Source organism: Hippoglossus stenolepis, chromosome 13, assembly GCF_022539355.2.
Source record: "Hippoglossus stenolepis isolate QCI-W04-F060 chromosome 13, HSTE1.2, whole genome shotgun sequence".
Classification (NCBI taxonomy): domain Eukaryota; kingdom Metazoa; phylum Chordata; class Actinopteri; order Pleuronectiformes; family Pleuronectidae; genus Hippoglossus; species Hippoglossus stenolepis.
In genome coordinates, this window is record NC_061495.1 from 21176030 (window position 1) to 21202024 (window position 25995).

Consider the following 25995-nt stretch of genomic DNA (forward strand, 5'->3'; position numbering starts at 1 on the left):
TTTCTGGGGGAAAGTAGCATGAAGAGCTTGTGGATGTTCCACTCTTCTTCTCAACTGATTTTTTACTCATGAGTCCAATTTTATTAGATAAAAAAATAATCAATATGGGATATAACTCAAGCAATGACATTCCCTAACATAACATTTTAAAAATGGTAAAGCTTCTTTGTCACCCTCTGTTCACACGTCAAATATAATGAAATAAAGCCAGAGTCCACATTGGTTAATTTAATTTATACATACATTTTACACACAAGGACTGTGAAAGCATTTTTACAAATTCTCAGTTCATACATAAATGTAAAAAAAAGAGATAGCTGTCCACATTACATCATCTATAATACTGTGTAGACATGGATGTTTGAACATTAGCACAAAGGGGGGAAAAAAGATACAAAAAATATGTATATCTGTATAAATATAAATTCAAGAGTAACAGAATTGTATCATACATTAAGAAGCATCAAAAATGAGCAGAGGCTCCTTAGAGTAAAAATACAAAATGAAAAAGATACACAAGTGAAGAAATCAAGTCAGTTGAAGATTGTCAGTCATCACTCTTTAACCTTAAAAAAACACATCCAGGAAACACCTCACACACTTTGTGGCACTCACACACACTCTGCACAGAGTCGTTATAAAGCTATTTGTTCATGCAGCAGTCTGTCCTGGTCAACGAGAGGTTTAGAGATGTGGAAGGACGTCTGGACCGGATCACAGAAACAACTGGATGGGGAAGAGTGAGAGAGCAACGTCTGCCTGCTTTAACAGTCCCAGTCATGGTGCCCACGAGCAAGGCACCTCATCCATCGGTGATGGATCTGCAGAAGACTGTGGCTCAGGTCAGCAGCTCACAGGAAACACTGGCTGTGTTTACAGACACTTTCGCATTTGAAAAATTCTTTCAGGTCTATGAAATTAAATCCAAACAGTCCACTACAAATAAAACCATCCTGAAACAGAGTCACTGTAAACACCATTTTAATGGTGTTATCATGTCACCCAAGGAAAAAAAGCCACTTTCAGATAGGTCGTTTCAGTCTTTGATCGCAGTAGCTTTAATTTATTGCTTTGTCCACTTTTCCTCAACCTTAGCATCCTCGAATTATCCACCAAGGAAGTTTTGTTTTCGCCCCCGTCTGCTGGTTTGTTTTCAGCAGAATTACGCAAAACTCCTGAACAAATGTCCACAAAACCTGGTGGAACGATAGGACACGGGCCAAGAAAAACATCAAATTTTAGCGCAGATCTGAAAAAGGGCCGGATCCAGGAATATTTTTTTTCTGCAAATTCTGTAACATTTTGAGATAGGGAATTATTTTGACATTCTCACCAATTTCCCAGGGCACAATTTAGGAAACTTGATGAAATATTTTGTATATATTTTATATATATTTCTTTAAATCGAATTATAAATTTGGCCATATTTTGAGGGCTTATATCCGATTGTGTGCAATTTGGCGTACTGTTTGATAACAATTAAGGGGATTGTTGGCAGATGTATGAGCTCTACTGAGAGCCATTCTAGCTCTACTTGAGGTAAATTGCTGACCAGAATAACAACAATAATGTTTGTGCATGTAAACAAAGCCAGTGAGAACGTGGAACAGAATTTGCTCTGTCAGTTTCCCCACATCAACAGTAATAACAGATGTCTGTGAAGAAGAGATCGTAGAGAAGGAAATCTTTTAAAGATTGTGCTGCTCACTTTAGAACACAAGGCACATTTACATAAAAAAGCTGAACGTTCAATACATTGTCAAGCAAAATAATAATAATAAAAAAATCATCTGTAACAAATCTTATCCACACATTTTTCATCATTCAACCAGTTCTGAATCTGATAATCACTGGACAAGTTTTGACTTCTTTAGCGTTTCCCATCATTGAGTCAAATCCACAATACTGTTGGAACGGCTGGGTATTAATGAAGCGCACAGCTCAGTTCAAAGAGAGCGGTCACCGTTTACTGATTGTCAATAAGCATGAAGGTGTAGGATGACGCGTCATCTGCTGAGTGATACAGAACGATTCTGTAGTACGATTCTGTAGTAAATGTACAGAGTTTAAAATCACTCAAACTTTGTGGTCATTTCGGATAAATAAAGAAAATGTACCAAACACCAACTCTTAACTGAAGTTTAACCGTTTGTTCGTAAAATAGAGAAAGCAATTCATTCTTATTTTACAATTACATTTCCTAAAGCCGACCTGCCTCGCTCCTCCTCTAACTTCTATCGTCTCTTTCTGAACCGTGAAACCTTTGCCACGCTCCTCTCTCCTGCGTTCAGGACCAGCCCGGCCGCAGGAGGCAAAGCGAGCAAAGGTTCTGCAAACGCTGATCATCGTCGTCGCCTGCTGTCACTGGGCGCGACACACACTCCAACATTCAATTAGAAAAGGCACATAGCTCGGTACTTTCAAAACCCACGCACACACGGCAACTGAGCCAACACTTCTTTTGAAAGGAAATAACAGGTACACATGTTATAGCAATTATAATAATAATGTAAATAATATTAACCACATTAATAAGCAGCATGATGTAACTGAAAAGGAAAATATATATAAACCAATATATTTGTACATTTCAGTACTAAAAGCTCAACAAAAAAAAAAAAGATAGTAAGTGTTTAGAAAACTATATATAATGTATTTTTTTTGTATTGCACATAGTCAAACTATCACATGTTTGGCTGTTGTAAGAACGCGTCGCTTTGTGTTGTTGTGACTGCCTCCAGAGATCCGATAAGGCTGGTTAAGTTAAAATGCAACAGTGGGGCTGATCTTTCAGAAATAGCTGTAAAAGTGTACATCTTGGTCAATGTGAGTGTATGTGTGTGTTTGTACTTCTCAGTCAGAGACCTGAGCTGATGTTTCAGGCCTTTGTGAATCAGTCTTTCAAACAAAGCATGAGAAACTGTTGTGCTAACGCGTGAAAGAATCTGTCCCCCTCAATAAACAAGATGGATCATATGAACAAAAATGTATTTTTCATCTGATTTACAAGCAGAAATGAACTGCATGTGAGGCTGAGATTGAAATTTCTGGTTTAAATAAGTGGTTCAGTCTTGGATCAGACTGGAAATGAAATCTGGCTGTAGAGCCCAAAGCAAACTCTACAGACTCTCTTTGCGTCTGTGTAGGTTGTGGATTTTTTTCTGGAGGTAACGTTTGAAATGGTCAGTCCAGACAGAGAGTCAGTAACAGGAAGTATTTCACAATAAGGAGGATATTTGTAACAGCATCCTCTGAGGGAAGGAGTATCTGGCTCCATCTACAGGACAAAACATTAACGACAGTTGGCACAAAATGAGGCAGCTGTGGATGTAGAGGACAGAACGACCAAAAACTATTTTGTTTGGTTTCTTTCTATTTTCTTTTTAAAGGAGACATATTCTGCTCATACTCAGTTTGACCATTCTAAAGAGTGTCACTTTCCTCAGACTGTCCAGCTCCTCTCTCAGCCTCTGTCTCAAACACTTAGTTTTAGCTACTGTCCCTTTCAGGCCTCCCTCCTAAAAAAGCCCAGTCTGATTGGGCAGCTGACCCACTCTGTTGTGATTGGTCAACTATTTCCAGAACGCGTAGGAAATGTTGGCCTTCGCTCTCTCTGTGCCCGGCTTTGTTAGGGGGCATGTCAGACTAGCTGTTAGGCATGCATTATGCAAATGTGGGGCATTGTGATGTCACAATGGTGCAGAAGTATCAGCCGGACGTCTGATGAGGCGTTTAAGGACCTTCCGGAGCAGTGTTCTCTGTGGGGGAGAGGAGCTCCCTTTACTGCAGACTTTGGGCTTTTTGGCTTTGCAGCACTTTTACATACAACACACTACAGGAAAGAAACACTGAAAAAAGCATCATATGTCTCCTTTAAATTTCATGTCACAAAGGTAGAAATTTAAGAGAAAAGGCACAGAAATATTAAAAAAATAGAAAATTCAATGTCGAATTCTCTTTCACGCCAAAAACAACTTTTCTCTGTTGGTGAAATTCAGGAGAATTTGTTTGTCTATCTGGTCTAAGACGACTTCTGAGACAAGAGGCACTTTCATCCTTTGTGACCCGAACACGACCTGTACTGAATAAGTGTGGGTGCGTGCACGCATGCATTTTGTAGCTTATTTTGCAGCAGCTGTGAAAGAGGTGTGTCGCTAGTCCCCACCCCACCCGAATCCCCCCCTTCCCCCGTGCACGATCAACAAGTAAACTAGTTCCACTCTTCACATTGCCGTAAAAAGCAGCTCAGGTAGAACAGGAAGTAACTTCCCGTGTCAGACAATCACCGTCGAGGTGTTTCGATCGTCCGTAAGACCAAGGGTGGAAGGAATGGGAGAAGAAACTGCTGGAAGAACCAGAAGCAGTCCTCTAACTAGAACCATTGGATCCAGACATCCTTACGTTCCCATGGATCTCAGTGCAACCTGAACAGTCTGAGTCTTGCTCTGCAAACCGCATACGCTTCACCCTTGATGCAGTCAGTGACGTGCTGAATGTTGTCTCTTGGTCCCGGATCAGGGGAGTCTTGTATTTGAAGTCAGGGTGGAGGCACTATAGATTCCACAAGGTGGCGATGTTCCCGCTCCCTCAAGTTAACAATCACACATGCCAGATATGCATAAACACACAGAGACACATAAACAGAAGAAGAGCGGTGGAGGGCGGGAGGGTCACGAGCTGAATGATGAACGTGAGTAAGAGTTCAGTCTGCAGCTCTACACGTACACTGGCTCACATCCCTCTCCCTGCTCTTCTCCATCCTCTTCATCTTCTTCTTCGTCATCCAACTCCTCCTCGTCTTGTTCCGCCTCCTCCCCCATGCCACTGGCTCCGGTGATGCTCGACGGCATCTCGCTGGCCTCAAGCGGCTTGGGGTAACGGAAAGGGCAGCCGTTGTCATCAAAGAACCTGCGGAAGGTGAATTCGTAGAAGGCGTGCTCTGGGTGCTTCCCATGCGGGGAGAAGAGTATGTCCAAAGCTCGGGTGCTGTCCCCGCTGTCACTCCATGCCCCGGGGCCGCCCTCCTCCTCCACAGGGTCAAAGTTGGACGTGTCCATTGGGTGGGCGATCTTGGGCCGGTAGGGGGCTGGCTGCTGCCGTAGATTGCTGGAGAAGTCCATCTGGGTGAAGAAGGGGTGGGACTTGATTTCGCCAGCTCCATTGGCGCCCAGTCGATCCTCTGCGGAGCAGCAGAGGCGAGCGATTATGTCGACAGACTCTGGGCTGAGTTTGACCTGTGCAGGCACCTGCAGCGTGCTCTCCCAGTTAATGACCTGTGGAAGGGAGAGACATGAGGTTACTATAGCTACACCCATGTCAGATGCAGGTTTATATAACCAGTATTTTGGATTGACACCCCCACTTTTGACTTGAGATTGACAGTTTGCCTGCTGCACCTGAACTGACACCAGGCTGACATTCACTCATCCGCTGGTCAATGATTTTTATTGCAAATCAAAGCTGGGGATATTTGTCTTCTTCACTGACCTTAATCTGGGTCTCGGTGGGTGTGGAAGCCAGGAAGGGCGGCTGTCCCACCAGCATCTCAAACAGGATAACGCCGACGCTCCACCAGTCACACAGCTGGGTGTAACCTGCACACAAGGCACGAACATGTATCTATAAGTTCTCTCACTTTACATACACACAGCACAATCAGCTATTATAAGTATCTGTACAGACACATACTGTGATTTCAGCACATTCATTTGAAATCAAACACTAACCGAGGGTGTTCACACATTGATGCTGGATCAACACTGTAGAAGCCTTTTTATACCCAATTCTATAGTTTTGGAACAGTAGGGCTACATTTTCTACTGTGTTTACTTAAATTTAGTTATTGTTTTATGCTAAAAATATTTACAGACTACTGCATATGCAAAAATTAAGTATTGTATATGCAAGGGTAATATTTTTTACATGATCCCTCATAATAGTAAACATTGAATTGCCCTAATCCAAGAATAAGGTTTTCTCTAACCCTGAAGATAAAGTTTGAAACTAATATAAAAGTTTAAAATATAAACATATATTTGGATATACATACGATATACAATCTTAAAATCAGCAATAGACAAATGCAAAGACAAACTAATTTGTATTTGGTTCATGAATCGGTTTATTTTGAATTCTTCAGCCTCTGGTCCATTTTTAGACGAGTTGTCACATGTCCTCCACGTGAATGTGACTCAAAGCAGTAGCATGTAAATCCTTAAATCTGGATCAAATTTGGTTAAATAATCACAAGATAAAAAGTTTTTTCAGTTGTCAGATACATATTTGTATTATTATTATTTCAGTCACTGTCTCCATTAAGTATCCGTCTTATTGTCACCCACCTTTGCGCAGCAGCACCTCGGGTGCTATGTAGTTAGGTGTTCCCACCAGGGAGTGAGCCAGGCAGCGCTGGTGCTGCCGGTTGGCGCGCTGCTCGAGTGTCATCAGCCGATCACCACAGCGACAGTTGGACACGTCGTCCCAGAAGTCACTGGGCTCCATGCTGTCCTGTCTGATGTGACTTCCTGAAGACAGAAGACGAGGAACAATGTCGTTAAACTCCACACACAGAAAATACGCAGGCTTCTTTCTTCTACCTCATCATGCTGTACGCTTGTGATGACATCTTTATGTTTCGTTAAATGCAGTGAAAACAACATGAAGACGTGCAGTGACGCCAGAGAAAATAGTTCCAATAACTTGCGGAGGGTTGAGAAATATTTTGTTCATGTTTCTATATTTAGAAAACCTTTGGATCAATATTTTTTATGCAAATTTGGCGAAAAAACATGTTCGATTTTTGTATTTGACAAACCAATTTAAAATATCAAATATAATATTGTGGAGGTGAGGGGGCTGGGAGAGCACCTTCACCACAGAGGATCAATCAGCACAGGTGAGAGCTGTTGGCTGATTGATCCTCACGTTTAAAAGGCAGCGACTGAGCTGCCTTGGAGGGACACAGAGGACGGACACTGAGAAGAGACACTCACACAGGGGAGACTGAGCTCAAAAGCTGAAGAAGTTTAAGTTGAGGTTCATTTATGTTTGGTCACGTTGTGTTGAAAGATTAATAAAAGATGCTGCAAAGCAACAGAAGCGTCTCTGGCTGTGTGTGGGAGAGCCCCGTGGCATGGTCAACTGCCACAAATATATACCATAATACTACTTTATTTCCTGGTGCTTTTGTGGCTTTTGTGTGGATGTGCATAATAAGATATTTAAGTCATTTAGCATGAACATCATAAGCATAATAATTAAGTTTCTCACCTTTCTGGTAGTACTTGGAGTTGTGTGTCCAGCGGAAGCCCGTGCACAGGCCGAAGTCTGTCAGCTTGATGTGTCCGTCCAGGTCGATGAGGATGTTGTCGGGCTTGATGTCGCGGTGGATGAAGCCCATCTTGTGGACACTCTCAATGGCCAGCGTCAACTCCGCCACGTAGAAGCGTGCAAGAGGTTCGGGGAAGACGCCCATCCGGATGAGCAGGCTCATCATGTCTCCTCCGGGGATGTAGTCCATGACGAAGTACAGGCTGTCACGGTCCTGGAAGGAGTAGTAGAGACGCACCACCCACTCGTTGTCTGCCTCCGCTAAGATGTCCCGCTCCGCTTTCACATGAGCCACCTGCATCAGAGGAAGTACTTTGAATTATATATGTAACAACTTGTTACCAGCAGTTTGCAATAACTTAAATTATATTCAAAGGCACATTACTAGTGGAAAAATTCAGTCTGTACGAAAATGAACAATTTAATCACCTGGTTGCGGTTGAGGACGTCTTTCTTGCGAAGGGTTTTCATGGCATAAAGGGCACACGTGTCCACTTTACGCGTCAGACACACTTCACCAAAGGCGCCGATGCCCAGCGTCTTGATTTTGACAAACATGGACTTGTCCATTTTGGCTCGGCGTAGCCTGTTGTAGTTGGACTCTTTCTGGTTCAGCATCTTCCTCATCTGTTCCTGCTCCGCTTCCGACAGTCCGGCCTGGACAAAGATGGCGGAAATTAATTTCATATTTATGATTAGTAATGTCCTCGGAATGCAGCATGAGCCCAACCCAGCACACCCTGACCTTTGTGGTCGGATTTAACCCGTTGTGTTATTGGACTGTCTGGGTCTGGCTGTGGTATTTTGTCTCCTCTAAAGAATGTCTTTCAGTCACTTTGAAGTAGGTCAGAGGGGCAGAGGGCAAAGTCATGATTTAAGACAAGCTCATGGAAACACTAATGTGAACTCACTGACTCCTGACACCAAGACAAAGGTTTTGTTGTCCAAAAAGTCCGGAGGGAGAAGTTTCTGGGCGGCAGCGTCTTGGACATCACTGTTCCAAACAACACAATCTTTCTCATCTCAATTGCTATAAGTTGCTCAAGAGCTCAAGCTCTTTTCCACTGGGTTTTAAGTCTTTTAACTACATATGGCTTTTTCACTACTTCTGATCATTTTCCAATTAGTTTCTGTATTGATTCTCAACCTGAAGAGAGCGAGCTATTTCATTTTCTTTCAAAATAAACTTCCAGAGTCTCAATGATTGCTTAAAAAAAACAGTCACAGTGAATAATGTCCTGCCATTATTAATTTTTCTGTAATTTAGTTCAGGATGTTCACTTAAGTGTGAACTTGGCTGTTTTCTGAAATAAAAAAATGTTGCTGCTCGCAAAATAGCTGCTACTTTTAAAATCTAAATAGGCCACATTTTCTACTATAACAGATCTGAAGCATGTTGTAAACCTCTTTAAGTCGATTTTTATATTTTACAGAAGCCTGGATTTTAACAAAATAGCCTGAACACCTATGGAATCTTTGAGAAAACTGTCTGCATTTTGGGCTAAAAACAAGCAAATCCACTGGCGTGCTCCATTAATTAGTGTCTAAAGATGAATTTCAGTGAATCCAAGAGTTAAGGTTATTTAAGGAGCTCCATAAAATGGTGAAAGTGATGTAAATTGTAAGTCATATATTGCAGCATCCCACAGCAATCTTTTCATCTTTTAATATCTAAATTCTTTCTGGTATTCAGAAAATTAACTATACTATTATGTGCTTTTATGTGACACAAAACATTTTCACTTATAACTGTGAGGCTTTCACTTTTACCTGTGTGTGATTCAGGTTATTCAGCATTCTGACTTAGTAACATCAAGGAGTTAATGAGCAGCTGTAAAATATAGTTTTACCTTCGACATCTCTTGTTCCAGTTGAAGCCTGCGGTTAAGTTTCTGCTGGTGGGTCTTCATCACGTTCTCTATGTGCTGCTCCATGTAGAACTTGAATGCGAAAGGTGAGTAGGTCTTGATGCGCGACTCCCTCTTCTCCTCGTCACGGCCGTTCTTCCTCACTGGAACAGGTGACGTCTGGATCTGTTTCTTGTCTTTCACAGGTTTTTCTCCCTTGCCCATCTTCGTCTTCTCTTTCACCTGCTGGCTCTCTTCTCCCTTTCCACTCCCTCCGCTGCCGTTGTGTGTGCTTCTGGCTGCAGGGTTGCTGTGGTCCTGAGCTCCGCACATGGCTCCATCCAGGGCCCCTGGTTCGCCAGCTGTGCCAGACATGAGCAGACTTTTGGGGTAAGGTGGTGGTGGGCAGCGTTGCTCCTGAGCAGGCTCAAGTGGGTAAGTCTCCTCCGGCATGTAGGCCAGAGAATCTGCTGCATCCTGGCCCTGAGCCGTCATCCAGCCTGGGTGACACGGCCCCACCGCTGTCTTGGGCTCTGGCCTCATCACACGGATGCTCTTGACGGGCTGTTGAATAGGTGGGGATGTTACAGCCGTGATGGTGTTTGGTGGGCCCAAGGAGGAGTCTTGTTTTCCAGCTGCAGGAGGTGCAGCCATCGCAGGCCGGACAACGTTGGGTCCTGCAGAGCGACTGTTGAAAGAGTTGGTTCTACTGGGGACGCGCACCTCCCCCCTGAATGGGCCCTGGGGCTGGGGTTGCCTGGCTGGAGGGGCCCCTTCGGGGCCTGGGGGCCCTGCCCAGTGGTGCTCATACAGGTCCAGGTTGAGGCTGGCTCTGGACGGTGTCATCAAGCTCTGCGGCAGATCTGAGAAGTCAGGGCCCATGGCTGCCACTCCACCTGGAGACCGGGACATCATGTGGACTTGGTGGGAGGTGGGGCTTGCCTGTCGGGGGTGGGAATGAGGAGGCAAGTACAGGTTAGCGGGGTACCCTCCCCCTCCTCCTCCTCCATTTTGACCCATGACCCCTTTCCCCTGCATGTTGACGTAGTTGTCTTGGGGCGCCATGGGGGGCGGTGCCATCTTGTTCTGGAAGGAGGGGGTCCTCTTAACGCCATAGCTTGCAGGCTCCATCATGTGAGGCCTGGCATGACCGTAGTCATAGTGTGGACCTGGAACAGGGCCACCTGGTGGCTGTGGCTGGAGTTGCAGAGGTTGACCAGGAACATTGTAGCTCATCATGGGACAGTGCTGCTCCATACTCCCAGGGTAGCCTTTCTGCTGGCCCCCTGGAGGGTACATGGTGTTGGCTGGGTTGTTTTGGGAGGCCATCACTGGTGGATAGGTGCCCATACTGGGAGGCCTACCCATCGGGTTTCCCATGGCAGAGCCCTGTGCTGCACCAGGTTGGGGCATCATGTAGTTCATCACAGGGGGGGCGCTCATGTAGGGTCTGGGCATCTCACCCTCAGGGCCATATCCCCCTGCCCCCTCATACATGGGAGCCCCCATCTGATGGTATGGAGGCATCACAGCTGCTTCTCCTGAAGCCTCCATCGCAGGCCGGTGGTCCATAGCGTTTGGCATGCCAGCTTTTCCTGTAAGGAAAAGAAATACCACTCATAAAACAGAAACTGCATCTTAACTGTGTGGTTAAAAGTCGATTATAAGCACATACAGCGAGTATATGTAATTAAGAGGATGTATTTGTACCTGGTGAAGTCTGCTTGATGACACGGACGATGAGCTCAGTGCGAGGGTCAAGGTAACCCATTTTGCTGATGTACTCTAAGGCCGCTTCGATGTTCCTGCTTCCTGTTTGCTTCAATGCCCGCACTGCCATCTCCTGCAAAGCACACACATACAAATAAAGAAAATTTGAGAAACCTATTGACACCTTACTTAAATACTTTCTCCATTATCCACACTTTTTTTCTCAAGTAAAGACACAATTTTCATGTAAAATGTCATCTACACACAGCCAGCTGCACAAGATTTTGTATGACTAAATAAATAAATTAAACATTGGGACATCAGTTGGGGAACAATATGATTGGTGACTACTGGGAAAACCCAGAAATTGAAAGACATTTAAACACACAAGAAAGACCATTGGAAAATCTTGCTTGAGTATCTGCAATAATCACACAAAAATACATAACCAAAAACCATCACATGTATGCTTGCAACACACGTACACAAAATGAGCTGAATCTGCTTAGAATGTGTCCAACCCAAATTTAAAAACAAACTTTCAAAACCACTGTGGTGCTCAAGCACCTGCATCCTCCAAACATGGGGTCACGTACCAGCGACTTCCTGTGTCACAACACACAAAAATATACCACCACAAATGAGGGCAAATGACAAATGGAAATGGGTAAAACGAGTGAAGGGAAAAGGGAACACGCAGTGTGTTTTTATCACGGTTTGTTTTGTGGTAAACATGTGATTTCAATATCAAAACACACCCAAAAAGTTAACCATGACAAATGGAAATGGTAAAGTTAGGGAAGAACGAGTTTCTTAACTGCATTCAAAGAAAACTCTGAGCCAGTGTAACTATTATGAAGCCACGTGATTGTCAGTAATGGGTGCAATTATTTCATGTGAATGATTCAGTGGCTGCAGCCTGTCAGCAGGGTGTGGTCCTGTGTGCACCTCAGACCGGCTTTATTAGAAATCAGTACACTTATACCTTTTAGGGACAATACTGGAGTTTCTGTTTTACTTAATTTAACACTAAGTGCATCAACTTTATATATATAGCCACCATATTTCAAAATATACTGAAATACATTTTTGCTTCTGCTCATTTGAGTATCATTCAAGAATCAACAGTCTCAAAAACCTACTTGCAGATACAGTGAATCACATTTCATCTTTGCTTTCAGTCACAGTTACATTGTGTTACAGTTCCATCTAATGTAATCCAGAAATCTCTGTATGTGGCTCGCATATCTTGTGTTCATCTAACTGGCTTCACACTTGTCATGTGTATTATTAAGGGCCCAAGGAAGTGCGGTTTTGAACTTGGTGCGATCACATGATTTGTTCAATATGAATAAACTGATCTGAATGATCAGCTGACCAGTAAGACAACAGCAACGACAATTGATTCTCCAGTTCAGGGTTTTACGTACAGAGTCAAGCTTCACTGAACTTAAAACAGGTGAACAGCTCTTTGTGCAGCTACAGGTTTCTGAGTCCTGCAGTCAGTCTATATTTACTACAGGTCACATTTACAGTTTCACAAAGAACCCTGCAACCAGCATCACCACAGGCCAAGTAAGAGTTAACACAGGGATATTGGGCTCCGATATTAAAAACTCTCAAGTGTTTTATTTGCATTAAAGTTAACTGTGTGTGGCCATAACTTCTCTTGAGGATCTTCTCATCAAGTCGATGGCATCCTCCTCATACATTCTGTATTTTATTTGCCATTTGGCTTGTCTCCCTCCCTCTCGTTCGCTCGTACCCACAGGTGGGGCATCTGGATCTCATCCCATGCCTGGCGATTTGCGCTCCCAACAGGTGGGTCACTGTAAAAAGCCCCCTGGTATGTAGGTCACCTATGTGAAAAATGTTGCGGCCCCTAAAAATGTGAAGGAGTAAACATGCAGAGCATTCCTTTCCTGTTTATGGCCCTTTTATTAAGTAATGCCAATCATTCCTTTGGTCCATGTTAATTTGAAAAGGGGGAGATTTTAGAAGCTTTTCAACTCGAGATTCAAGGGATAAAATAAATTCAGTTCGACTCCAAACAAGGTTATTTCCACTGTGTTTTAAGGCTAAAAGTCCACCAGAAGTGGCTAAGCTAACAGACAATCGCATTTCCGACGGTCCCTGAATGCACCTTGTTGAAAGATATCAGCAGACATTTAGGCTTAAAACACGATGTAAATGACCTCGTTTCGAGCTTCCAGACACTCGTATGACTCCACAGGAGCAGTATGGAGGCATGTTATGCTTTTATTCTTCTTAAAGTTGCAGTGTGTAGAATTTAGTGACATAAAGTGGTGAAGTGTCATGTTGCAGCTGAACACCCCTCACCTCCTCCTCCCCTTCCAAACATGAGAGAACCTGTGGTAACCTTCAGTTTTCATAAAAACTCAAAAGGTGTTTAGTTTGTCCAGTCTGGGCTACTACAGGAAACATGGCGGCCTCCATACAGAGGACCCCCCCCTGATGTAAATATAAAGTATTTAAATATAAAGTGCCCATTCTAGGGTAAATAAAACAACAATCATACAATTTAGATGAAACACACTTGTGAAAACATCACTAGGATTATTTTTATATAAAATGTCTGTCAATAGATCCCTTTCACCTAAATCGTACAAACTGGACCTTTAAGATAGGATTCTGCTCTGAGACTCCAGAAGTGTTCTGTGGACTCAAACACGTCACCCATCCATCGGCAGAGTGGTGAGTGGATAATAAGTGAATTTTCATTTTTGGATGAACTACCCCTTTAAGACACAGTGAGCAATTGTATTTCTGATTTATAGTTTTAAATGTTTGGCTTTATATCAGGTTAATAGAAAACACAGACAAACTAAAGCCTAGGGGACAGTTTCATAGACTTAAATGATAACAAAGCGTCTTTTGGCTGCAGCAGTGCTACAGAATATAAATAGGTCATTGTAGTGAGAGAGCATAGATAGCTGCCTACTGTGTTGCACAAGGACGGGCTGCCAGTGTTTTATACAGTATATGGCGGTTTATATTATAATTTCATCATGTTCATTATTATAAGTTTATGTGTTTGTTTGTCTACATTTCTTCCTATGGGGTTGGATTTATGCATTTTTATTTATTATAGATTTAACAGGGAGAATCTATTTCAATAATACTTTTTACAAGAATTCCTGTCTTTATTGCAGAGTGAAACAAACTTTTATAACATCCCCTTGCCTGCAAATAAAATATTCTCCAGGTGATGCCATCAAACTACATTAATTTACAGTTTTCTTTACACGAGGTAACAAGTAAACAAACAGGACACCGAGGTGGAAAGATAAGCAACTCAGAATATGTCGTCCCTTCTCCACAGAGCGACCCACACCTAGATGAGGAAATCCCCTTGTTTGGCATATGACCTCACTGCAGAGACATTTATACTCAGACCTCTGCCCAGACGGCCAGACAGAGCCAGAAAAGGCGCCCCTGCTGGCCACACGGAGGGACAGCAGCAACAAATTGAGGGCTTGAGACTTTTACAGATGACATTAAGTGCATGTCATTATTCATGGAGTCACAGCGGGAGTTGAACCACAAACTGTGACAGTGTTAAATTCTTGCTTTACAGCTCAGCCCCAGGCAAATCACATGTTTTTTTTATTTTTGATGAGAAAAGTAGTAAAACTAAAAATTTTTAACTAATGATTTCTTTGGATTACCAACTTTTTACACATGCTATAATTTGTCCATATGTAAAGTCCATGAACTAAAAAGAAGTGGTGCCTTTTTACTTAAAGAGACTCATTTTTAATGTCTATTTGCTGCAGATGTTGTATTTACTTCTTTTCATTTAAAAAAAAATCTACAAAATGAAACCAAGCCCTTTCTGCTGCTGCCCCAAAGCTCTGGAACAGTCTCCCTTTCTGCATCAGGACCCACTATTGATAATCTAAAATATAATTTTAAGTTCTACCTATTTAATCTTCCTTTTTAATTCAGCTCAAGTCTCATTAGTCTTTTAATACCCATCATTTTTTCTTTTTTACTTTGTCTTTTTAACATGTCTTCTATACCTTTTACTGTGTTTTTCTTTTTACAGATTAATTTTTTCTTTTTCATGCATGATTAAATGAATAAAAACTTCCGGATACCCATATACTGTATATCAAAAAGATATTGGTAGTGACTGTGAAGATGTCGTTCTCAAAACCGTGAGACATATTTTACAGTTTAACCATAAACTCTATTTTTAATTGAACTACAAAAAAAAGAGAAAACACAAATACAACTAAATATGTAGAGCTTTTTTGGGGAAGAGCTGTGCTGAGCTCTTCCCCAAAAAGTACTACATAAAGACCATTAAACACCTGCAGTGCATTCAGACTGCGGCTGCCAGACTTCTAACAAGAACCAGGAGAAGTGAGCACATTATTCCCACTCTTAAATCTTTACAATGGCTTCAAGATTATTTTAGAAGTTTTTAAAAGGTCTGCTGCGAGTTTATAAATCAGTCAGCGGCCTGGCTCAGCACTCAGATAAAAGAGCCTGGGGGTCAGAAGCAATATGGTAAAACTATAATTTAGCTACTAGGCAGAATACAGATGGAAGAAACTCTCCAATGCTCTTGCTAGTGCTACAACTTAAAACTTAAATTTTCTCTGGTGCAACTTATTACTGCACTGCAACAGTGTTGTTGTTGCATTGTTTTTCTTTCATCTATTCTAACTCATTTGTCAACCCCTGCCCCATCACCCAGAAAAGATAAACGGTAGAAAATGGATTGGATAGATGGGTGTTCTGTTATATAATTCTTTGCCTTATTCAAAACACTTTGAACTTTGTTGACTATGTTTGACAGATGTAACGCAAATTAACCTGTGTAATATCATATGTAACGGAAATACCTGTTTTGAAGCTGGTTAAAAAATACCTTGATGACAACCCTTGGTTTTTCTTTAGTAAAGAAAAAGCAGAGAATGATAATGTCATCAACAAAAATATATTATTTTTGTCCTTGGAGTGTCAGGAAATGCAAGAACAGTTCAGGAGAGAGGTTTTATCCCGTGTGGCCATTTTGTGCCCCTTCCTCCTGCGGTTTCCCGGACTGACTGGCCGCTTTTATTCATCAGGCGGAAACTAAATCAAACATAAATGGTTTAAAAGTAGAAGCGCACAGAAACTGTGGGCACAGTCAGCTCTGAAAGCCAGGAAATACCAAGGCCACACACTTTCTATGGCTTCTGTTGTGTGTGCATATGTGTGTGTGTAGTGTCCATCTACATAGGTGTACATACACACTAAAGCATACCGCTTGCACATGCCTGCTTTTGTCCCCTCACATTGCATATACATGTCCATGCACATAAATAACTGTACGTCCCTGAGACTGACCCCCCCACACACACACCCACACACACACACACACACACACACACACACCTGTTTATACTCTGTTTCCTGTGTGTACGAGGATGTGTGTGTCTGTTGCATTCCTGTGTAGCGAGCAGAGAGAGCTGGCTGCCAGAGCCGCCCTGTAATGTCACATTATGTCCCCCTTTCTCTCACTCTCTCTCTCTCGTGCTTATCACATAAATCCCTTTTTCCTATAATGACTAATTGGATTTAACTGCGAAAATGAATGCAGAATGACCAAACCATATATGGTTTACATTGCTAAGTATTTCTGCCTGTAGTAGATAAAGAAAAGCTTAAAGAATACAAGAGGTAGATGGGGGACAAGCTGTGGGAAAACGTAAGCGATCGCGTCCAAAAGATGAAAACTCAAAACCTTTTAGACGCGTGAATGTGTTTCGCTCGGATTTACACATGAAAAATGCAGAAACATCAGATACTTTTTTTTAATACCGTATTTTACAGACAATAGTGCAGATTTTGCTCCACCCACACTTCCCTTTGTTGTGTTGTTAAATGAGGAGCAGGAGGATTTGATGTCTAAATGATCAAATTAATACTTACTATGATATCACTCTGCTAGCCGCTATTATCTATTACTCATCCAAATCACGTCTGACGGGATACATTTAAGCAACTGAAAGTAAATCTCAGTGTTTTACAGTAAGAGTAGAAATGCATTTGATGTAAAAAATACTCAAAAACATATCTAACCAAGAGATAAATGAACAGTCAAACACTTTAAATACTATTTGTTATATACATTTTCTTCCATCTTGGTTAGAGTGCCTGACAAAAAAATCCCTGTGTCGAACACCAACTATGTAAAAGACAGAAATAAGAGCAGAGATATTTTTTTATCTCATCTTTGACAGAATAGTCTGTAGTGAGGATAAATATTTGGTTTAAAACTTAACCGCAGATATCTAAGCTGACATTGAACAGTTCAGAGACAATTATTTTATATTTATACGTTATGTTTGTTGTTCCCCTTTTTGATTGTGCATGTGTTTGCATTCATGCGTGCATGTGCAGAGGCGGGCCCAGTGACCCCGGCTGTCATGGCGACAGATGTTCCTTGCTCACATTCCTCAGACCAGGAAGCAAGAATTCAAGCTATTTGCAATCTGGATAGTCTCTCTCCCTCTCTCTCTCTCCCCGTCGAAAATATCCAGGCCACATTTTCACTCTTGTCATAATGGTTGTGGGCTGCGAGCCGCCGACTTATCCAAAACGCATAATCACAACACACACACACACACACACACACACACACACACACACACACACACACACACACACACACACACACACACACACACACACACACACACACACACACACACACACACACACACACACACACACACACACACACACACACACACCTCTTGTGATGGTCAACAACATTATCCTCCGAACTTGACCAAACCAGAAACACATTCCCTTCAAATCAAAGCCACATGGAGGACGTTCAGGAGCCGAGTGCAGCTGGACGTACGGAGCGAGAGGGACGCATCGTTTCCACACAGAGATCCATTGAAACCTGCGCCATCTTCCTCCATTCCTCTTCCTCAACCATGGCAGGGACGCACAAAAAAAGTACGCATAAATAAGTTTCACCATATTGACAAATCATTTCAGTGCGAGGCGAGGGACACCAACATTCATCCACTGCTTCCACGTTACGTTCAGTTGACCTCATTGTTGCATGAACACAGTTTTTGCTTGATCACATGCCGAAGGTTTTAATATGCTCATCGTGCTACAGATTCTTTCGCTGCCGCAGTTTGTCCTGCACATACAGCAGGAGGCCTGCTGGGATTGCCGCTGACCGCTCCCCTCCTTTCCCTTCACTTCCTTTCGCTCTCTGTCATCTTGGTGCGTGGCATGCAACTACGCCCCCCCACCCTCACTCCCCCTCCAAAGCATTTCCTCCTTAAAAAAAGAAAAAGAAACAGTGATTATGTAACGAGCCACACTGCACACTGTAAGTTTCAGACGGAAAAGACGGGAAAGACGAAGAGGAGGAGGAGGCGGAAGAAGCAGCTTGTTGATAACATTTTTTTAAAAATACTGTGTGACCTCGAAGGACGTAGAAGCTGATGTACATCTGACATTGTTGCTCTGGATGGGTTTGAAAAAGATACAAAAATATAGATTCAGCTCAGTGGCCTGAAACAGTCAAAGGTGAATTATTGGTATTCACAAACATTAGTACAGTCAAGTGTGTGTACATTGTGGGGGTGAAAGTTTAAAAGTGCAAATGTCAGACATTTTGGTCTCATCACTTGTTGCTACCATTATCTCTTTGAAAAAAAGTATGTCAACGAAGCCCAATGAATCCTGGGAAAGGTCGACCCAAGAAGGATCCAACTATTGGAGCAAGGGACACATTTGAAGGGGCCTTTGAAATAGAACAACCGTGTCACGACACTGTGACACAATCCATCTTCAAACGCAGCTTTCTAGCAAACATTAGGTGTTGTGAAGCTGCAACAAATAGTGAATCATTTACTATTAAATTGATTAATTAAGGCAAAGTGACAAAATTGAAATCTAACTTCCAGTTTTTCAAATTTTAGAAACCACAGAAAAATGTATTTCTTCAGGGTTTGGACTGTTGGTTGGGCAAAGCAAGACATTAAGAGATCCACTTGGACTCGATTATAACGAGGCATTCACTAGTTACTGAAATCTTATGCACAAAACTAATAATAAATTATTATTACAACTGTTCGTTGTTGATCAGTCGACCTTCGTCAGTCAAGACATCAAACCAGGTCAAGACCCAACAATGTGCATGATATTCAGGTTTTAAAATCCATTTCAACCGTCTGATATTAAATATTTAACCAAAAATGTAATCTGCGTATAAAAGAAAATAGTAGAGTGTGACCTGGACCAACCATCCATTGACCACGTCCCTTTTCCTGTTGGTATTTAACAGCCTTGTGAACAAACTCTGGTCTGTGCTCTTTATTTTGGTCTAATGTGCTTTGAATGTGGAAACTGCCTCAAGCTAAAATAAGTGTTGGTTTCTTCATTGTTCACATTTTTATTATTGGATTTACTTCAGTTATGATTTATTACTCATTAAGTGTAATGAATCAGTCAAACTAAATAATTCAACTTGTGCATTCCTCACGAGAATTGAACCAAGACACACACAGACCTGCAGAGACACACAGGGACAAAGACTGGGACAGACAGAGCTTGGGAGGCGACGGGTTGGGTGGCGACTCGTCTGCAGCAGGAGGAACTGTTCCACCCTGCTGCCATTGAATGTTCACTTCCTGTTTGTATTGACTGGGCCCATATTGGTCTGGTACATTCACAAAAGGTGGCAGCAATGGAAGTGAACCAGCTGAGGAAATTGCTGCCTCTGTAAACCGCGAGCCTGACTGCCTCGCGACTGGTCGAGCGCGTGTTTCGGTGGGACTTCAAAACCATAGCTCCACGCCAGGATCAATACAGAGGAAACTCTGGCTCCAAGTAAAGTTGTTTGTGCAAGATTCATCCTCCTGTTTGCAAGATTTAGCAAACAGGAGGAAGTGGAGACAGGTCTAAACATCTTTGTTTACAGTCTATGATCGAGAATGATTACAGTCTCATTTTAGAGACAGTAGAAAAGATTTGGATAATTTGTTAAAAGATTAACTGTGTGAATAAAATCTGTGTCAACAGTTACACAACACACTGAACAAAGAAGCGCCTTTAAGAACAACTGTGAACAGACACAGAGCAGAAAATTGGCTGAAGTTACGCATTTTGACCCTGTTTTTAAACCCAAACTCGCACAAACTGGAATCTCTCACACAGATTACCAAGTACCCAAGCAGGTCAATCTACAACAGCTTCTTAATCACCACCACTTTACAAGCTAAAATACTAATGGCCGTAATATGAGCCAATATGTAAGGACATTTTTCACTGTTGTCAGACTAGATTAAAGTAAAACAAAAATACTGATCCATCAATTAGCTGTTGCAGCCCATACTATATTTTAGCATTTTATGAGAAAATAACGTGGTAAACAAACAAAACAACAAATTCAGATTGGTAACAGTGAATATAACAGTGTGCAGTGTAGACAACAGTTAGATGGCAGTTCAATGAAAATGGAATACATCATGGCTCAAGCTTAAAAGCTTTTTGTTCCAAGGTCGCAAGTCTCTGGGAGGCTGAAAAGTTTGTGTACTCTGCTCTGATGAACTACAAGTCAAGTGAAAGACAGGGAATCAAGATGCAGAGTTAAGGTCCTGCGATCAGCAAACACCCGACCAACAGCGGGTCTTTGGTTGCGATCAGTTAAAAATCGATTTTGCCTCATAACTTCCCTGCAGCGGGGAGGTTTCTTCGCAGTGCTGTGCATGGGCTTGAGTGAAGCAGTCTTCACAGGCCGAGCTCCATCACAGGGCCTGTCCTCCAGACCTTTAACCACTGATGTACCAAAACTCAACTAGACCAGTTGCAACTAACACCTTCCTCATCTTCTCCATGTAGATACATAACATTAAGTGTAATAATGTTGCCGAAGCAAAACATACAGACTTGCTCATTCATTTCACAGTGAATCCTGTATCAGGATAAACTACGTGGTCATAGTGTTAAAAAAAAAGCTTTGAATGGACTTTCTGGTTATATTTTGTCTTCTAACAGAACATCATAGCAATAAATCAACTACAACTCAAACCTTGGTGTTGATGTGAAAGTCCACTAAGTGTCATCCCTGATGCAACAGCAACGTGCAACATCCAACAGCACTATTTCACACGTATACTTTGCAGATGAGCTCTGAATTTGTGAGATGAATAAATCTGCTCTAAACATTTGGAGATGCAGTGTTGTGGTGTGATGCTGACATCACCTCTCCTCCAACTCGAGGGAGGTGACCCCTGATTAACAGGATCCACATGATTGTCAGTGATTTCTAAGGGTGAAGGTCGAGAGTAACATACGCATGGAAACTCTCTAGACGTTTGATGGCGCATTTGCATTCCTCAACTCGGACGGTTAAGAAATCCACACGATATTTCAACATATCAACGCTCAGGCCTGTGTTATGTAATGGCAGCGCTGTACACTTGGCGAGGACGTCGTGTATTGTATTGCATCCATGAGCGTATGGCTCTCTTTCTTTTTCTGCTGCTTTCATTAAGAATTCCTGACTGAAGGAGGCAGAGTGACTTTGCATGTCTGAGAGTAACAGAGCAACAAATCCATACACTGCATTCAGACACAGCACATCCCATCTCTTTCTGCTTCTTGTATCATACATCAAAGCAATGAAAAGAAATTCAAGCAAAAACAGTAACTTTATCAGTTATGATTCCTGTTTGGTTTTCATACATGGTACAATTAAACGTCATTGAATCAACACTGACAGAAAAAAAATATATAAATAATCTAAAATGAGAGTTTATGAAGTTGGTTGAGGTGTTTGAGAACTTTTTAAATCAACCAGGTCGAGGCATTTGCTCATTTTGACGAAGATAATCGATTCCATTCGTGTTTCTGTCCAATTATTACCTCCGCCAAGGGTCTAATGTTTTCATCCCTGTCCGTTTGTTTGTTTGTTTGTTTGTCAGCAGGATTACCTGAACATCACAGGACATATTACTATGGATCTCGAAAGAACCCATCAAATTTTGGTGCAGACCCAGGGACTCTTTTTCACTTTCTTTATCATTGTGAGATAAGAGATTTTTAGACATTTTCACCAATTTCCCAGACAATAATTAATGGACCTTAATGAAATATTTTTTGCATATTTAGAGGATTGATATCCGAGTGAGAGTATTCGGATTGAATTTAAGGGGACTGCTGGGCCTTTGTGGAGGTTTGAGCTTTTTTTGTTAAATAGAGATACAGAATTCTTCAGTAAAAGCAGCTTCATCTTTTTAGGTATTTTCTATTATATTTATTTTTTCATACATTGTTAATTATTGACAATATATTAAAACAATCTCAACTGCTTCATGTGATTACAGTTGTAAAATAAATGTTTAATTAGAGTATATGAAGTTGTTTGTGGCCAACTGAGGTATTGAGAATGTTTATTCAACTAAGTTGAGACATTTGTTCATCTTAACAAGGACACTCTCATCCATTTAAATTTGAATCCAAGTATGGTTGATTTTAAACATTATTGATGAAATATCCAATTAGGAAAAAAATTTTTGCCGCTGATCTTTGGGAAAATTCTGATAATCTAACATTACATGACAGCAGTCTATGGTGGTGATATAAACCATTATCTGCAAGAAACCAATACAACGATGATCTTAAGGTAACGGTTACCTTGGTTAAAGAACTAACTGAAGCACATCCTCATGCCCAGGACAAGAACACACAAACCAAACACATACGGTAAATGCACAACACATTCTCTTCCTCTCTCTGGCTCACCTGGTCACAGCCGGCGTTCACCAGGTCTTGCAGCATCTGCCGGTTCACCTCCCCAGCGCCTGCAGGGTGCCCCGACCCCGAGGATGGACCCGACTCATTGGCGAAGGGCATGAGCGACTTGCGGATTTCCCGCAGGGCATTCTGGTAGTTGTTAAACTTCTGCGGGGGTCGGAGCTGCTGCTGCCGGCTTGCTGTGTCCTTTCCGCTCTTGCAGTCGGCCCCTCGGCCGCCGTCGGCCCGGGAGCTGCCCCCATGCAGGGCCTGGCTCACCAGCTTGGCCGGCTGCTTCAGACCCTCCTTGATCTCCTGAAGCCTCTGGCGCGTGTTGCCCACGTACGGGGCGGCCGGGAAAGTCTTTGGCCTCATGGCCTCAGTGCCCGAGGACAGGCACCTACTCTAAAAGGGAAACACACACGCACATGCACTCACACAAATTGACACTCACTCCCCTGCACCCTCCGAAGGATCCCTTTCAAGCTGGCTGACCTAAATAGATAAAGAGTGTCCCGCAGCAGATCTGGGAGTCCCTGTGTGTGTCCCTTTATTTGTTTGCGTCTCTCTTTGTGTTTCTGATTCCTGCCGATGCTGGTGGGGTGGCTGAGGCTGATGTGGGGATACTACAAACATTCCATGGTGCGGCTCTCAAGGTTCAGGTTCCAGCTTATTCCAGGAAATGCAGCCGGTCACGAGGGCACTGCGGAGCCAAACCATGATGCTGCCAATCTGCGCCTGTGGAGGAAGGGACACAGTTTGAGCATAAAGAGTGTGGTCAAGTAAAGTGTTGGTGCTTTTCTGAGATTCTAAAATTAAAGCCAACACTGGTCTGTTTACATCGTGAGCACAGGAACGTTAAAAGTGCTTTTCAGTGAACAGAGCTTTAATACCTCATCCATGTTGTACGTTGAACAGCTGTCAGTGCATTGGAGGAGGGAAAGGATTGACAGTACTAACATGTAGAGCCCAACTTATTTATCATTTATAATAAACTTTATGGTTAAACAGTAACATAACAAGCCTCAACGACATTTCTCTGTTGGTTGTATTTACGTTGTCTTTTTATTTCTAGTTATCTATAATAAAGTCTATAGTTTAACAGTAAAATATCAAGCCTCAGTTACATTTCTTTTTCATAAGAGTATGATAACGACATCTTAGGAATCAATGCCAATATATTGCTAAACATTTTTTTCAATCCCTGATATCGGTATCGGCCCCCCAAAAATCCTGTAACAATATCTAAATTCTATGGAAACATCATCTTTCGCCACTTTTATGCAAACAACCATTAAAGATTACTGGCAAACTACAGGATTTGATTAATTAAAATGATTTTTTGACATATTGATAAGTTGTTTGGGCCTTTACATGTTAGAAAATAGCAAAAACAAATCACCGTCTCCGAGAGCCCAAGGGGATGTCATGTCTAAACAATCCCAAAAATATTTTTTGCTATAGTTTGAAAAATAAATGTTGGGCTTGAAGAATAACCCAAAACCACCACATTTCTTAATAAATCAGTTCATCATTTCAGCTCTGCAGGTTTGCGGAGGCATTGTCTTCCAAATGAGTAAAAGTAAACGCATCACATCAGAGGTGGCTGACATGATCAGCTGTTATCTGGTATTTGAAACGAGGAAGGTCTATTCCAGCCTGATATCATGATTATAATACTGTCAGTGATGTCTCAAACATGGCTCCAGTTAGTCTGGTATAACCTGGATGTCAGATTCAGTATCAGTGGTGCAGAAGCAGCATTGGTGAATACCAAATGCATTATACAGGAATGTAAGGGGTCATAAAATGCCACCTGAACCCCACCGCCCCTCCTCTGCATCACATCTATGCATAGTTCTGGTTGCACAAGTCAGGCCCGGTCACTGCATACCTCTGCTACGTGGTCATCAGTAAACACCCCTGTGAGAGCGCAGCGCTGCATCGTGGGGTCAAAACAAGTCAGGAGCCCACCCTGCTGCAACCTCAGCCCCCCCCCCCCAAACTGCCGCTCTGCCTGCGATGCTCCCCTGTGATCAGACATTTAACACCATCTGACAGTCTTATCTGGAGGAACATACTCAGCATTCTGCCACAGCAGCGTTACTCCTCCGGGGCAGATGGGATGACGTGCGGAAAACAAATGCACATGTTCCTGTCAGACGCCGTACGTGACGATCGACAATGCAACAGTGGGATGTACGGTGTTTGGAAGGAGTGAGACAAGGGAAGATGTGGAGCAATGGATTGAGGATAATAATCTGCAAGAAATGCAGAAAAGTGACACATATTGAATCGAAACCTAGTGCTGGTACCAGTGTTTGGCTGCTGAAAGCTTATATTCTGTATCTGCAACATTTCCCATTTTTAAACTTAAAAATGACAGATTCGGTGCTTGTGTATGAATCAATAAGCCCTCTGAAAAATTGTATTCTCCAATGACACAATTCTCTTAGGAGTAACAGCCGCAGGTTGAAAACCAGACTATTGCTTTATTCCTATTACCACAGAAAGGAATTCTGTCAGTGGACTGTTACGACAGATCTGCACAGAGCTGAGGAGGGGATGCATCCAAAGTTCAAATCCGTTGAACTTTGACCTGAGCTGTGCTGACCATTGTCACAGCTCGAGTCAAGCAAGGGATGAAAACTGAATTAGCCTACATGCGTTTCTGAATTCCCAGAACACAACAATAACAAACTGACCTTGGATCAGACCAAAGGATGGAGATATTACTGCTTGGTGAAATACCAGCTGGCAGACCAACTGACTTAATATCTGAAATATAGCCGTCCTGCTAAGAACATGAACATTGTAGATAGTAAATACAGGAGGTAAATTCAGTGCGTCATACAGGCAAAAACAGCACAGGACCCTTGTTCTTCTACTGTGAAGTAAAAACACCATTAGAGCCTGCAGTTAGATAAATAGCTTGGTGGGACTGGACTTGGGAATGCAATGCTTTGAGCTAAATTCAAATATATTGTACAGTGTTGTCTTTTCTGCAGATGTAAACAAGCTATATGGCAAACTGGCTCAAAGGTTGTGTTGTTCATGGAGACTGTAAACTAATAACGTAACATCAACATGCTCACATGGTAACATACCTATGATGTTCGGTATGTTTTTCATTTGCTAATAAATTTATATATTTGCAGTTACCAAAAACAATCCCTACACCTACAGATTTTTATTTGCTTTATTTATCTGACAGCTGAATGACAAAGTTTTGAAGCCAGAGCACTTTGTTGTTTACTGAAATACAAGGTCAACAGAAAATGATTTTGTAAATCCAGGCGTCTGGAGGTAAACATCATTTAAAACT

The 25995-nt window shown here is 42.2% G+C and overlaps 1 protein-coding gene across 1 annotated transcript in view; it reads right to left on the minus strand.

Annotated features, from left to right (window-relative positions):
- Positions 1–213: 213 nt before the first annotated feature.
- lats2 (large tumor suppressor kinase 2) overlaps positions 214–25995 on the minus strand; it is a 31069-nt gene continuing 5287 nt past the window's right edge. Inside the window, exons 2-9 of the mRNA XM_035173943.2 lie at positions 22680–23408; positions 10887–11019; positions 9180–10771; positions 7759–7986; positions 7270–7624; positions 6342–6524; positions 5488–5594; positions 214–5273 (exon numbers count right to left, since the gene is read on the minus strand). Coding sequence (XP_035029834.1) covers positions 4716–5273; positions 5488–5594; positions 6342–6524; positions 7270–7624; positions 7759–7986; positions 9180–10771; positions 10887–11019; positions 22680–23045 — 3522 coding nt within the window. The 5' untranslated portion in view covers positions 23046–23408 and the 3' untranslated portion in view covers positions 214–4715. The remainder of the gene's footprint in view (positions 5274–5487; positions 5595–6341; positions 6525–7269; positions 7625–7758; positions 7987–9179; positions 10772–10886; positions 11020–22679; positions 23409–25995) is intronic.